Raw genomic sequence first — 13,790 nt, forward strand, 5'->3', positions numbered from 1 at the left:
CATCCCAGCCTGCCAACATCTTAGCTGGGGGGGGTGGGTGTTTTCAACTCATATCTCAGTTGAACTCAGTCTTCTCTTCATCTATGATCTATTGAGTTTTTTAGTTTGAAAAACACTATCATTACTTTCTATCCTTGTGTAAGAGGTTCTGTCTGTTTTGGGTACTTGGGCATCACTGGATGCTCTTATTTCTCTGTGTCATGGCCACTTGCATTCTTTGCAGTGGGTGCTACAAGTCAGCATCTCATAATAGATCCTGTGGATTTACAGATATTTATTCCTGTTTCCCTTCAGTCAGACTTCCTTTGATGGTAAAACAGGGATAACCTGACATTCAGGGTACCTATTTTTTCTACTCATCTGGATGGCCATGTCTTCATAGATGCTTCTTGTCAGGATGCAGTGCATGCATTGCACAGGAGATCTTGAGCAGTTAGTCTCAGGAGAAGTTATGTCTTCAAATCAATCTTTTGGTAGTCCTTGCTGTTTGTTGGGAAATTATTCACTTTCTCTCATCTCTGTAGGGCATGACAGTTATGATACATTATTTCAACTTTATGGTTGTCTTTTGCATTGCCAGTTAAGGGGTCATTCTGTCCCAGTTCTTGTATTCTTGTATTTTAAATTTCCACTTGGTTCACACTCATAGAATTTGTTTACTAGCTTGTCATGTACAAAGTGCCCTCAGTCTTATTACAGATTATCATGTCCTATCTTGACAAGATTCAACCCTTAGAGTGGGCTCTTGATACTCAGGTATTTCTATGGCTATGTTTTTGTTGGATACTACCCAGTGGGATGTATTTGAATACCAAGAGGAATACAGTTCCTCTCTTTTGGCACCCAGTTTCACATGCTTTGGCCATGGATGCATTTGGCCAGTTCATGACTTCTGTCCCTTCTCTAGAAGCAACCTCCATTACTTCTCCCCTCACTTCCTGGCTGTGTATCATTGTAAGTGGAGACATTTCCATCTTTAGTCCATCTGGCATGGATTCTCCCTTTCCTCTATCAGTAGTCTGTCATACATGGTTGTTTGACAAGGGTCTGTACTTTTCAATGCAGTAGGGTGGCTCTGTCATATCCCTTTTGTTTTTCTGTTTTACCATGTGTTTTCCTCTCCAGTTTTTCTCTTCCTTCCATATTCCATATTACTCCTGCTCTGATCTGGATCATCATCTGTGTCCAGTCTGTGTTTTAGTTTTGTGTGTTATGCATATCACCCTTCCATGAGTGCTTCCCTTCTTGTTCCTACACCTAATGTGAATGAATAAGGACCCTCCTTTATTAGTGGCTGGTTGAGTTCCTCCCAGTGCTACTGGTCTTGACTGAAGTTTGTTCTGATTATGGTATGACACACCTCTAGCCACTCTACACACACATATTTTTTCCTTTTGAATTTGTGATGGATTAGTTTTGCCCTTTGAGTGTAATGCAACACTAGTTGGCTTCATTTGGGTAAAAGTATTTGTGGTTCAAATGCTGTGCAATCTCCCATGGGTGTGTTTCTTTTCCATAGAGATGTTTTGGAAGGGTACTAATTTAGGTATTTTTACAGCTGTCCATTCACCTGCTCAATGTGGGTTTCTAAGCTGTAACTCTGAGAGGAGGTAAGTAATTGTATCAGAAATTAGTATATTCATTACACAGAATATATATTTCCTCTCACACTTCTTACCTGTCCTCCCCAATTAAGTTGTTTTTTGTGTCTAATATTGAAGTGAAGATTGGGTTCAACTACATAGAGAGAGTCAGCTGCAATAGGGAAGGTGCATTGCTCTACAATTGATTGAGGATGTTTGTATGCTAATTTGCTTGCTAAAATGTAGTTGAACCAGGTGGAATTAGGTAGGAGTTCAAGGCTAGTGGTGAGCAAGAATTTTGCATACTAGATAGTAATTCTAATAAAGAATCACTGTAACTTGGCATGGAAGTAAATATCTATAGGAATATACACTACATGGTCAAAATTATGTGGACACCCCGACCATCACACTCATATGTGCTTGTTGAACATCTCATTCCAAAACCATGGGCATTAATATGGAGTTGGTACCCTTTGCTGTTATAACAATCTCCACTCTTCTAAAAGGCTTTTCACTAGATTTTGCAACATACATAGTAGAGGTTTGTTCCTATTCAGTCACAAGAGCATCAGTGAGATTGGGCACTGATGTCGGGCAAGAAGGTGTGGCTCATGAGTTGGCATTCCAAGTTATCCCAGAGGTGTTTGATGGGGTTGAGGTCAAGGCTATGTGCAGGCCAGTCGAGTTCTTCTACATCAGTTTTGGCAAACCATGTCTTTCTGAACCTTGCTTTGTGCATGAGGGCATTGTCATGCTGAAACAAAAAAGAGCCTTCCCCAAACTGTTGCCATAAAGTTAGAAGCACACAATTCTTTAGAATGTCATTGTATGTTGTATCATTAAGATTTCCCTTCACTGAAACTAAAGAGCCTAGCCAAAGCAAGAAAACAGCTTCAGACTATTATTCCTCCTGTACAAAACTTTACACTTGGAACTATTTATTCAGATAGGTAGCATCCTTTTGGCATCTGCCAGACTGCCAGTTAGTGAAATGTGACTCATCACCTCTAGAATGCATTTCTACTGTTCCAGAGTCCAATGGCAGTGTGCTTTACACCACCTCAGCTGATGCTTGGCATTGCACATGGTGATCTTAAGCTTGTGTGTGGCTGCTCGGCCATGGAAACCCATGTTCTTGTGCTGACATTGCTTCCAGAAGCAGTTTGGAACTCAGTAGTGAGTGTTGCAACTGTGGACAGACAATTTTTACATGCTTCAGCACTCAGTGGTCCTCTTCTGTGAGCTTATTTCACCTACTGCTTCATGACTGAGCTCTTGTTGCTTGTAAACATTTCCACTTCACAATAACAGCACTTAGAGTTGACCACAGCAGTTCTAGCAGGGCAGAAATTTGGCGAACTGACTTGTTGGAAAGCTGGCATCCTATGACAGTGCCACGTTGAAAGTCCCAGAGCTCTTCAGTATGACCAATTCTATTGCCAATGTTTGTCTGTGAAGATTGAATTGCTGTATGGTTGATTTTATGCACCTATTAGCAATAGGTGTGGCTGAAATAGCTGAACCCACTAATCAGAAGGGGTGTCCACATACTTCTGGCCATGTAGTGTATTTTCAGTGAAGAAAATACTAACTTTTGAGATGTAAAGATGGAAGGGATTTTTTAATTATGTTTAGCAAATCTGGTTCCTAATTGTCTTCTGGTTTTTCCAACATAAAATTATTAATATTGTTATTTAGTAAAGACCAGTTTAGGGCCAGGTTTTTGGGTAAATTTGAAGGTTATGGGAATTTTAGGTTTGATCTTCTCTTAACCAACACCAAGATACCTTTACTTAAGCTGTTAAGCAATCTCCAGTTGTGTGTGTATGAGAGTATATATAAACCTGTGTTTGTAAACTAATTGTATCTGTTGATGACTTGAGCTTGTAGAAAAGTTGTACAATTGTAATAAACTTTCTTTCACTATCTATTTTAGTCATCTTCAAAACTTATCTCACATGAATTGTTTATTTTTGTTTTTCCTTCAAACTTAAAATGTTTTAATTGAAAGTATTTTTATAATTTATTATAGTCTATGTAAGTTATTATAAGTAGGTTTATACTTTAGTAAAGGCTAAAGTTTTTAGAGTTCAAGATATGTAAATAAAAGGTGTATGTGTCACCACAGTTGTCATTTTTGTTGTTTTTTTTTTTTAGAAATGTTGTATCCACATGGTCTTCAGGAACAGGTATGTTTGGATTTCAGTTGATTTGGTTTCACACTTAGATAGATGTTTTTTTTAATTGTACATAGGGTAATGTTTGTGCCTTAGGGCTTCCCTATGTCAGAATAAATGCTGTTTTAGAATTTAAAAATAGTTATAAAACTTGATGGGGAGGTATTTCTGTGAAAGAAATCTGCCATAACTCTGTTTAAACTTTAACACTTAAAAAGCATGACCTTTTTGGTTCATTTATGTTTTACAGGTTAAGGATAAACTCTACCTATAGTTGTTCAGGTTTAATTTAGTGTTGTAATGGTATTGTTTAACAGTATTTCATACAGTTAACTTATTAATAATTATATGTCCAAAATTTAATCTACAAAAATAATTTTTGCTGAAAACCATTCATAGTTGATTTTGTTGTGGATTAAAGTGCATAGTAAATAAAATTTATTTATCATTCCTCTACTTATTAGCAGTTGAAATGAAGAAATATTTTTGAATATTCCAAAAATGTTTCGTAAAAGTGTATTGATCCAAAGGTTGAAAGTACAGACCTTGTTTTACATAAATCATTCAGTAAGTATATAATGAATTAGAAGTTTTTAAATAATATTTTTCTATCTGAACCAGGAGGAGCTGGTGTTCTTGGAGCATTGTCTTACGCAGCACTCACTAGTGCAGGCCTAAGTTCGAGAAGAACTCTTCAAGTTATGCTTGTTATTCCAGTTATGACGATGTTAAGGTAAAATATTAAATAAAAGTATTAATAAACTGTCATAACCCACAATCAGTAATTTCGAAAGTATGTTATTGATGTAACTTTGTTTTTATTTTGGCACTAGAATAGTTTTTCTGACATTTTTAAATATTTGCCATTAGTATATGAAGGAAAAGAAATACAATATTCAGAATATCCTCAGATGCTAAGTTTCTTTGACAGTCTTAACTAAAGATGATATCTCCATATTTTAAACTAAAGAATTTTCAAGTGGCCATTCTTAATAAATTTGTAGAATTTTAAGATTTGTTTTGGTTTCATGTTTTAATTGCTAACTCTGGTTGTTTTTCTGTTGATTTTTGAGATTTTGGGTTGTGTCACTTTATCTTAAATTTTCACAAAGAATCTGAAAAAAGTTAATTTTTATTAAGTTACAACTTAGCTATTTTGTACTTGGTATTCACAATCATATTGTGTATCTCTTAACACTTGATAGTAAAATGATTTTAACCTTTAATTTTTGTGTTGATTTGATCACCCTTTATTTATCTGTTGTTTTTTTTTTCTCAACTTTTTTTTTTCCTGTTTTAAGTTTTGATTATTTAATGTTGTTACTGTAAGTATTTGATAACATTGCTGAATTTTCATAATTTTGAGTATCTGAGAACTTACTATTGATAGTTATTTTTATTATTTCGGGTTGTTTTTAAGTATGGATATTTAATAATGAGATTTGCTGTCTTTAGAATTTTAGTTTATTGGTATTTATTATACCTATGATACATTTTTTTATTCATCTGTTCTAAATTTTTATGGTGTTCAGTTTCTAATATTCATTATTAATTTTTACTTTTGTTTTTTAATTTATTTACTCTTAAATTTAATATATATGTATATATATTTTAGTGAAATGAAATAATTACACTCAAATACCTAAATGTTAAATAAGTAAACAAAATCATGAGGAAGGACTTTATTAAAAACAGCAAATCCCAACCTCTGAATAATAATATTAGAACCATAAATTTTTAAGCCATAAACAAAACACATTAAAATAAAAAAAAAAATACACTGTATATTTTAAAAAAAGATCCTAGGATACAAGCTACAACTTGGAATTATAAAATGTATCATAGATTTTGGAGGTGACTGAAGTAGTAGGATCCACATTGTGGAAGGGATACACCATCTATCAGTCTTAACCTCCAATTTGCTAGTTTCACATAAGTTGTAACTTGTACCCTAAGATCTTTCTTAAAATATGCAGCATATTTTTTTAAATTTTAACGTGTTTTCTTTATGGCTTAAACATTTACGGTTTAATATGTATATATATTATGCATGTATTATTCAGTTTCTGGGTATTGATTGTTCATCCATCTACTACTTCACTGCAAAAATATTTTACCAAGCAAGAAAATGTGGAATTGCATCAACCACTTGTTCCAGAATCGTCTAGAAATAATTCTACTGTATCTGTAGTACCTGCAAACAATCTAAGGTTAGGTCAGAAAGTAAGACTAATAAAGGTTGGTTTATATTTGAAACAATTATTTATTTAAAAATAAAAAGTTGTTGAATCATCTAGAATGAAGTATGTATAGAGGTTGAGTATATTATGTTAAAAATTCAGAAGCATAACCCCATTGTTACAGACCATAATACTATGTCTGTTCATGTTTTAACTAACAACTGTGCCTTTTAACAGCATTGCAGCAGTGGTTCCATTTTAAAAAGCTCCATTTGAAGGTTGTCATATCCAAAGGACACCTTGATTTGATTATGTTATATACTGTTGCTTGGGGCATATGAACAGCTACTGCTGCCAACCTTTCTGTTCATAGATTTTCACCTTTTAGAAGACTAAACTGTGCTTTCACTGGGGTTTGGTTTGTTGTTTTTTATAGGTCTCTTACGAATGGTTCTGGTTCCAAAAGTTAATCCATATTCCCTTGTTTTCTGGTATCATAAAGTACAAAGGATATTCCTATGTGTGAAATCCTAAATACTTGATGTGAATGCATCTTAATGATCTGAGTATATGAATATTTTGCATTGGAAAATATTATTTAAAAAGAACACACTAAATAATATTAAAATGTAGTTCTGTTACATATCATTGCACCATGACTTTTATATATTAAATATATTTGCTATATTTGTCACATGCTGATTGGATGTTTAAAATCATTTTAATATAACATACTCAATCCTTTTATCTATGAATGTATTGGTTGCCAACATTTAATGGTTTTAATACATTCCAAGCTTTAAAATGTTTAAACCTTAAGAAGTTCTTAAATGTTTTCATTTAAAGTTTATTCTATTTAAACCATTTAAATGTAGTGTAATGAATCTAAGAGTAACCAACATGCTTGGAAAAAAATATTAGTATAAAAGACAAGGAAATGGCCATATGGTTAAGGCACTAGACATGTAATCTGAGGGTCGCAGTCTTGAATCCCTGTTACACCAAACATGCTCACCCCTTCAGCTGTGGGGGCATTATAATGTGATGGTTAATCCCACTATTTGTTGGTAAAAGAATAGCCCAAGAGTTGGTAGTGGGTGGTGATGACTATCTGCCTTCCCTTTAGTCTTACACTGCTAAATTAGGGACAGCTTGCACAGATAGTTCTCGTGTAGCTTTGCACAAAATTCAAACCAAACCAATTAACACCTTTGTATGAGCTTTTCAGCCTTACACATTCTTCTGAAATGTTGTTTTCCTATACAGTGTATAAAATTTGCCTGAGGATATATATGGTTAGGAAACTGTTCAGTTCAAAGTGACTTTCAGAGGTGTTAAACTATAGTGCATTTTTAATAATACAGTTTTCACCAATATTATATATAATTTTCAGTTTTATATATTACTTTGCTTGATGTTCCAGTTCACAGAGTGGTCAGTTTTCTTCTAGGGAGAATTGTTATTTGTATTTCTGTTTCTGATGTTGCTTTAGTATTCTTTTTATTCTCATGTTTAGATTTTTTTCCCATTTCACTAATATAAACTTTTATTGTGATTCGCATGAAATAATATCATTGCCCTGCATCTTATCTTCGTGTATGGTTTTGTTCAAAGTCACTGTTTTTAAAAGCATCGAAGTACTTTTAAGTGACAAGAAAATCATTTTTCCATAGGATTTTCTGAGCCATAATTATTGTATAAAACTGAATATTACATAAAATGAAATTATGTTAAAAGCATTATTATTGAAAGTATACCAAACTTTAACACTTCTGTAACTCTTCAACTGAAAATTTTTATTACCCATATTTATCCTTAAGGGAACTTCATGATCAGATATCACTAAGTGTGTTTGTAGATTTGTGTTTGGATAGTCAACATGGTTTCACTAAAGGAAAATCTTGCCTTACAAATCTTTTGGCATTCTTTGAAATGGTTACTATATATGTAGACAAAGGTAAAGGTCTGGATTGTCATAAAGCAATTGAGAAAGTGCCACATAAAAGATGTTAAAAGAAACTTCTCAATAGATGTAGGAGTTAAGTCAGTGAAATGGATAGAAAAGTGGTTTGATGGAAGAAAACTGAAGATTGTTATACATGGAGCTCAGTGAAACTGGATTGATGTTGCAAGTGTCGTGCCTCATGGCTCAGTCTTAGGACTGTTGCCATTTTTTATTTACAATAATGACATAGTTTAATATTTAAGTAATTTATTAAGCATTCATTAAGGTCTGTGTTGCTGGCTGTGAGGAGGATATTGCTGCTTTACAAAAGGATTTAGATCATTTAGTGACTTGGGCAAATAATCAGCAGATGGGTTTTAATTTTGATAAATGCAAAATATTGCATGTGGGTTATAATTTGAATTATAAGTATAATTTGAGTGGAAATAACATTAACAGTGTCTTGAAAGAAGAGAATTTTGGTGTAATAGTTGATCAGTCTCTTAAGACTTCCAAGCAGTTTGCTGTTGCTAGTGGTATAACAAATAGGATTTTTGTTTGTACTTACAGAAATATTGAATGCAAGTCTAAAGAGGTTATAATTTTATTGTATAGATCATTGGTTAGGCCACACTTGGAATAGTGTGTTCAGTCTTGGTCTCCTTACTTTATGAAAGACATTGAATTATTGGAAATGGTTCAGAGAAGGGTTACTAGAATGGTACCTGGGATGAATGGGGTTGTCAGATTAAGGTTCTTAAAATTGTTATGTCTTGAAAAAAGAAGAATTAGAAAGAGTGTGATTGAAGTGTTTAAGGTTGTAAAAAGAATTGATAATGTCAATATATCAATACTTTTCATAATTAAACATGAGAATTATAAAATTTGGGGACACACACATAGATTTAGGCAAGGAGAAGACAATTTTATTTTTTTAAATAGGGTGGTTGGCCTATGGAATGGGTTGCTTTTGGATGTTGTGGAGGCAGTAAATTCAAGTGAGTTTAAAAGAAAATTTGATAGATGTATGAATGATAAGGACTGGCTTTATGTGTTTAGTTAGTTAATAGTTTTAGTTTTGCTTAGAGAATAGGACAAGCAAGATGGATCAATAAGTCCCTTGCTATCCCTAAATATCATGTGTCATATTATTTGTGCAGAAGAAAGTATCTGAGAAAATTTAGAAAGCCATTTAATGAAATATGTTGTGAATGAAAGCTAACATGGATTCAGTAGAGGTTAATTTTGCCTTAGTAGTCTGTTATCTTTGATAACATTACTTGTATTTTGGATGAACAAGATTTTCTAGAGGACTGATAGGATAAAGTAAATTTCTTTGTGCTGTATACTGAAGACAATAAAGTGAGAGGAGGACAGAAGTTAAAAGATTTCAAAAAAGGCAAGCTAGGCTTCAATTAGACATTTTATTTTTCTGATATAGTGGTTGACATAAGGAATGAGTTGCTATCAGATAGTAATAGACACCAGGATTTTACAAAATTTTATAAAGAGAGTAGTTGGTGATTTCCATAAAAGTAGAGATGTGTATTTAAATTTTTTTTCTTCTGATGATGGATGAGCAATGGCAGTCATAAATGACCAAATGGTCTCTTGATATGTGTAGGTTCTGATTTTTTCGTTCTTTTAGTTAAAGTATAGCCATAACTATCTATGAGATCAGTGAAGTCTGGACTTTGGTTAAAATTTGAATTAAGTATAACACCATACTGGGCAGTGATCCATATGGAAAAGGTATAAAATATTTAAAGCTAACCCTATGTGCTTGTTGATGTTTGGACCTTGGATAAATTTCACTCTAGCTACAGCTATGATTGAAGGCTGTATTTGTGCTATTATATTGTGTTAGTAAATATTTGTATTATTATATAGTATCTATGGTAGTCTTCTGTTATTGAATTCTGTATTTGTTTTAATATATTTTTATGCTGATAAAGTCTACTTGTTACTCTATCAGCCTCTACTATCATACATGATTCCACTGTCTCTAGTATACTTTGCTGGGTACTTCATTAATCAAGGTCTGGTAAGTTTCTAACTTATTCTCTGTTAAGTATGAATTTATTTCTATCAGAAAAGCCAGATAATGTTTTGTGTAGTGTTAAGTAATTAACTTAATGTGTGTGTGTTTATATGTTTATTTATTTGTTAAAGATAAAAAAGGGTTTAGAAATATACTTGTAATTTTACTTGTAACTTGTTACTACTAAGCTTTAGTACAGCAAGAAATTTTATTTGGGGAAGCAAAGTTGTATAAAAAACATACTCAAATAGGAAATTATGTGTATACTATACATTTTTATGTCATTTTGAAACTTTATTTTAAAATGAATTATTTATGCACATATAATTATAAGTTACTGCTCTCATCTGTTTTTCAGTATGAGTTGATATATTTTCAAGACATCTGGCTTTCTCACAAGGAACAGTACAGGTGGTGAGTGGCTGTTTCCATCTTTTCTAATTTTTTTCAAGGTAGATGCACAACCTCTAATACTGGAAATTATTATAGTAGTTGGGTAATTTAGGTTTGACAAAGTAATACACACTTTCAACTTTAATTTTAAATTGAATATTATTTGAGTGGTAGCTTTACAGAAAATAGGTATTCCAATATGATAAATAGCCAATGTAATTGTTTAAAAAGAAAACTCATTTTGGTATCAGTGTATATGTGTAATAAGATTAACTTTTATTCAAAACAACTGGAGTATTTGTATTTTTGAAATAGTACTATCTTCTCTCATCCATAGCTGTTTTGAATTTCATTTGCCCTCTAAGGATTAACAAACTTTTGAAAAATACACCGGTCTTTTACACCCTATATTTTTGCATCATTACAACAACATGTAATGATCATGTGATTACCCTCCACCAACCCCAATGCACCCTCTATATGATTGCAGATAGCTCCCTGTATCTACAGGGAGTGAAACTACAATGAAAAGTTACCACAAGTTATGTGAGAGAAAGAACAATACCTATCATGAAATGTAACAAATTGCCACAATGAAAAAGTTACCACAAGTTATGTGAGAGAAAGAACAATACCTATCATGAAATGTAACAAATTGCCAGCCAGATGTAAAGACATAATCTCTCCATGAACAAATGTTTGTGCTTTCTCAGCAGACATCATGAAACCTGAGACTGGGGCCTGTTGTTATAACTGCTGTCTACTTATGGCAGGAATGATATCAACTCACATTAAAAAAAACAGATCCATATGAACAGAGTAGAATTTGGGAAACAGAAACATCTCAAGAACAAATGAGTAGAAACTTCAAGCTGATATTAATTGGTGATCATGCACAATCAAAACTGCAGTCACATGAAGAACATAAAATACACATCAATACATGAGAATTTTCAATCCAGGAAGTGAGTGTTCTGCGATCTACTTTCACTAGTAATAGGATTGTTGGGGGGTGGTCACGTGATGAGCACATGTTACTGCAATGATGCAAAAGATGGGTATGCTCTTAGAAAGTTTATCAGTTCCTAGAGGGCAAATGAGGGTCGAGATAGTTACAGGTGAAAAGAGGCAAGTACTTATTGGAAATACATTTTTAGGTTTAGAAAATGTTAATGTTTATGTTTTAGTTTGATATGGTATTCAACCAGTTGTGTGGGATAAAGGACTTGTTTTATAAACATGAATGTTTTCTAAACCTGAAAATGTATTTCCAAGAGGTACTTGCCTCTTTCACCTGTAACTATCTCGACCCTCATTTTGCCCCATAGGCAAAGTTTGGACAAAATGCCACATCTATTAAAGATAATAGGCACTACTGTATTCATTAGGAAATATTTACTAGTTGGCTTGATTGTTAACCTTTAGTTGTTCACTTGTAAGCTAGACAGCTTATAACACTAAATTCAGGCTTTGATACCTATGACAGACAGCACAAATAACCATTGTGCAGTTTGTGTTAGAAACAAATAATCCCAGCATGGCCAAGTAGTTAAGCACTCGACTCGTAATCTAAGAGCCACGGGTTCTAATCCCCATCACACTGAACATGCTCACCCTTTCAGCCATGGTGGCATTATAATGTGATGTTCAATCCCACTATTCATTGGTAAAAGAGTAGCTCAAGAGTTGGCAGTGGTTGGTGATGATCAGCTGACTTCCTTCTAGTCTTACACTGCTAAACTAGGTATGGCTAGCACAGATAGCCCTCGAGTAGCTTTGTGCAAAATTCTAAAACAAAACAAACAAATAACTTCTTAACTATTCTGGCAATTATCTGCTTATAAAAATAGTATGTTATGGTATTGAAAAGCTTATACTAATATATGAGAATACAAAATGTTTCATCATTATTACAAACATAAAATTTGCTATTAACAAAAAAAAAATCATTGACGCCTTTGAGACAATGTAAGCATTAACAAGGCATAAACAAATATTTAGGAAAAAATAAAATATTATTGAGTGGTACATTTGAAATGTAACAGCTGTAAAGAACTTTCTTATATTGTCTAGGTACCAAGTAGACTATCAGGTTGGAGTTTTTATTTCAAGATCATCTGTAAATATTATACAATTTAGAAAGTTATGGGTTCTGCCAATATTTCAGGTTGGTGTTTATTTTAATGTTTTTGTTGAGATTGCAGGCTTATATTAATTATTATGGCTAAGTGAACACTAGTCTGTGACATAGAACCCTGAAAAAAAAAAAAAAAAATTATTCCTTTTTGAGTGTGTCTGTTGTTTGCTATCAATGGCAGAGAATATATCTAGTTCACAAATTGGAGTATCTCTAGCTCCCAATGAATAGGACATATTTCTTGTGTGTATATTTCTGTGGTACACAAACAATAGTGGATGAATCCAGTACCTGCAAAGTGTACATTATTCTTCTATATTTTTGTAAAAATGCCAATACTTCTCATGGTTGTCTATGGCAACTGGTTTGAGTTAAACTGCTTTTCTTGTATATAATGGTTTTTGAGAACTCCACTGTTCAAATCTGTGTATTCATAATTGGAGTTTTTTTTACGTTACATTTAAAATAACAGATGTTTCTCGGTGCTTTGTAATATTTTCCAGTACTCCAGGGGCTGAAATAAGCTTGTTCTTTATTTCCTTTTTTATTTTTAAGTGTATTACTAACATTACTAGATACTTCATGTAGTCACTTTGTTTTTCTGTGAAAGTCTCCAACACATAACATTGAGAATTGTTCTAATGTCTGTGTTTTTTAATAAATCATTAGTATAATAAATGTTGTAAAAACTTCATCTGTTGACAAGTGTTTTATTTGCTGCTTTAATCAGTATGAAATTAATTGTGATGATTCCAGTTGTTAACTAAAGGAGCAACTCAGTAGAGTTTGAAGCTATCCTAATCACAGCAGAGGCTACAGATAAAGAAAAGTATAGACTGTGGGAAATGGGATTTCAGGAGGACCTTAAGCATTTACATACAAGGAATACATGTGCTAACAATCACATTCAAGAAAATAGAAAGAGTGCTATTAGGGCTAAAAGTAGTGCATTTAGTTGTAATGAGTCCATTCTGAAGAGCAACAGATTTCAGCTCTTGGCTTCTACAGATGAGGAACTATTGGAAGGAAGGAAAGTAAAAGGGTTAGAGAAGGAGGTTACAGTTATAATGCATTCCATGTGGATTGAATAGTCTGTGGGGTAAAAAGGGAGAGAAGAGTTATATTATACTACCCAGAGACACACATGAAAGATATAACTGATAGAGCAAGAGACATAATAAAGGAAGCTAGTATAGATCATGTTTCTGTGGTGCAAGTAGGACTAATGATGTAGGGAAAGGTAGGTCAGAGGAGCTAATCGATAGTTATAAAAGGTTGATAAAGGCATTTAAAGAAAAAACATAATTACAGCATGGATACTGCCCAAAATT

The 13,790-nt window shown here is 33.1% G+C and overlaps 1 protein-coding gene across 1 annotated transcript in view; it reads left to right on the forward strand.

Annotated features, from left to right (window-relative positions):
* Positions 1-705: 705 nt before the first annotated feature.
* The window catches only part of LOC143226943 (battenin-like), a 28,012-nt gene continuing 14,927 nt past the window's right edge, over positions 706-13,790 (forward strand). The window contains exons 1-8 of the mRNA XM_076458500.1: positions 706-1,045; positions 1,520-1,610; positions 3,744-3,775; positions 4,385-4,496; positions 5,827-6,001; positions 9,864-9,932; positions 10,288-10,343; positions 12,396-12,489. Coding sequence (XP_076314615.1) covers positions 706-1,045; positions 1,520-1,610; positions 3,744-3,775; positions 4,385-4,496; positions 5,827-6,001; positions 9,864-9,932; positions 10,288-10,343; positions 12,396-12,489 — 969 coding nt within the window. The remainder of the gene's footprint in view (positions 1,046-1,519; positions 1,611-3,743; positions 3,776-4,384; positions 4,497-5,826; positions 6,002-9,863; positions 9,933-10,287; positions 10,344-12,395; positions 12,490-13,790) is intronic.

The sequence above is a fragment of the Tachypleus tridentatus genome, chromosome 9, assembly GCF_004210375.1.
Source record: "Tachypleus tridentatus isolate NWPU-2018 chromosome 9, ASM421037v1, whole genome shotgun sequence".
Taxonomy (NCBI): Eukaryota; Metazoa; Arthropoda; class Merostomata; order Xiphosura; family Limulidae; genus Tachypleus; species Tachypleus tridentatus.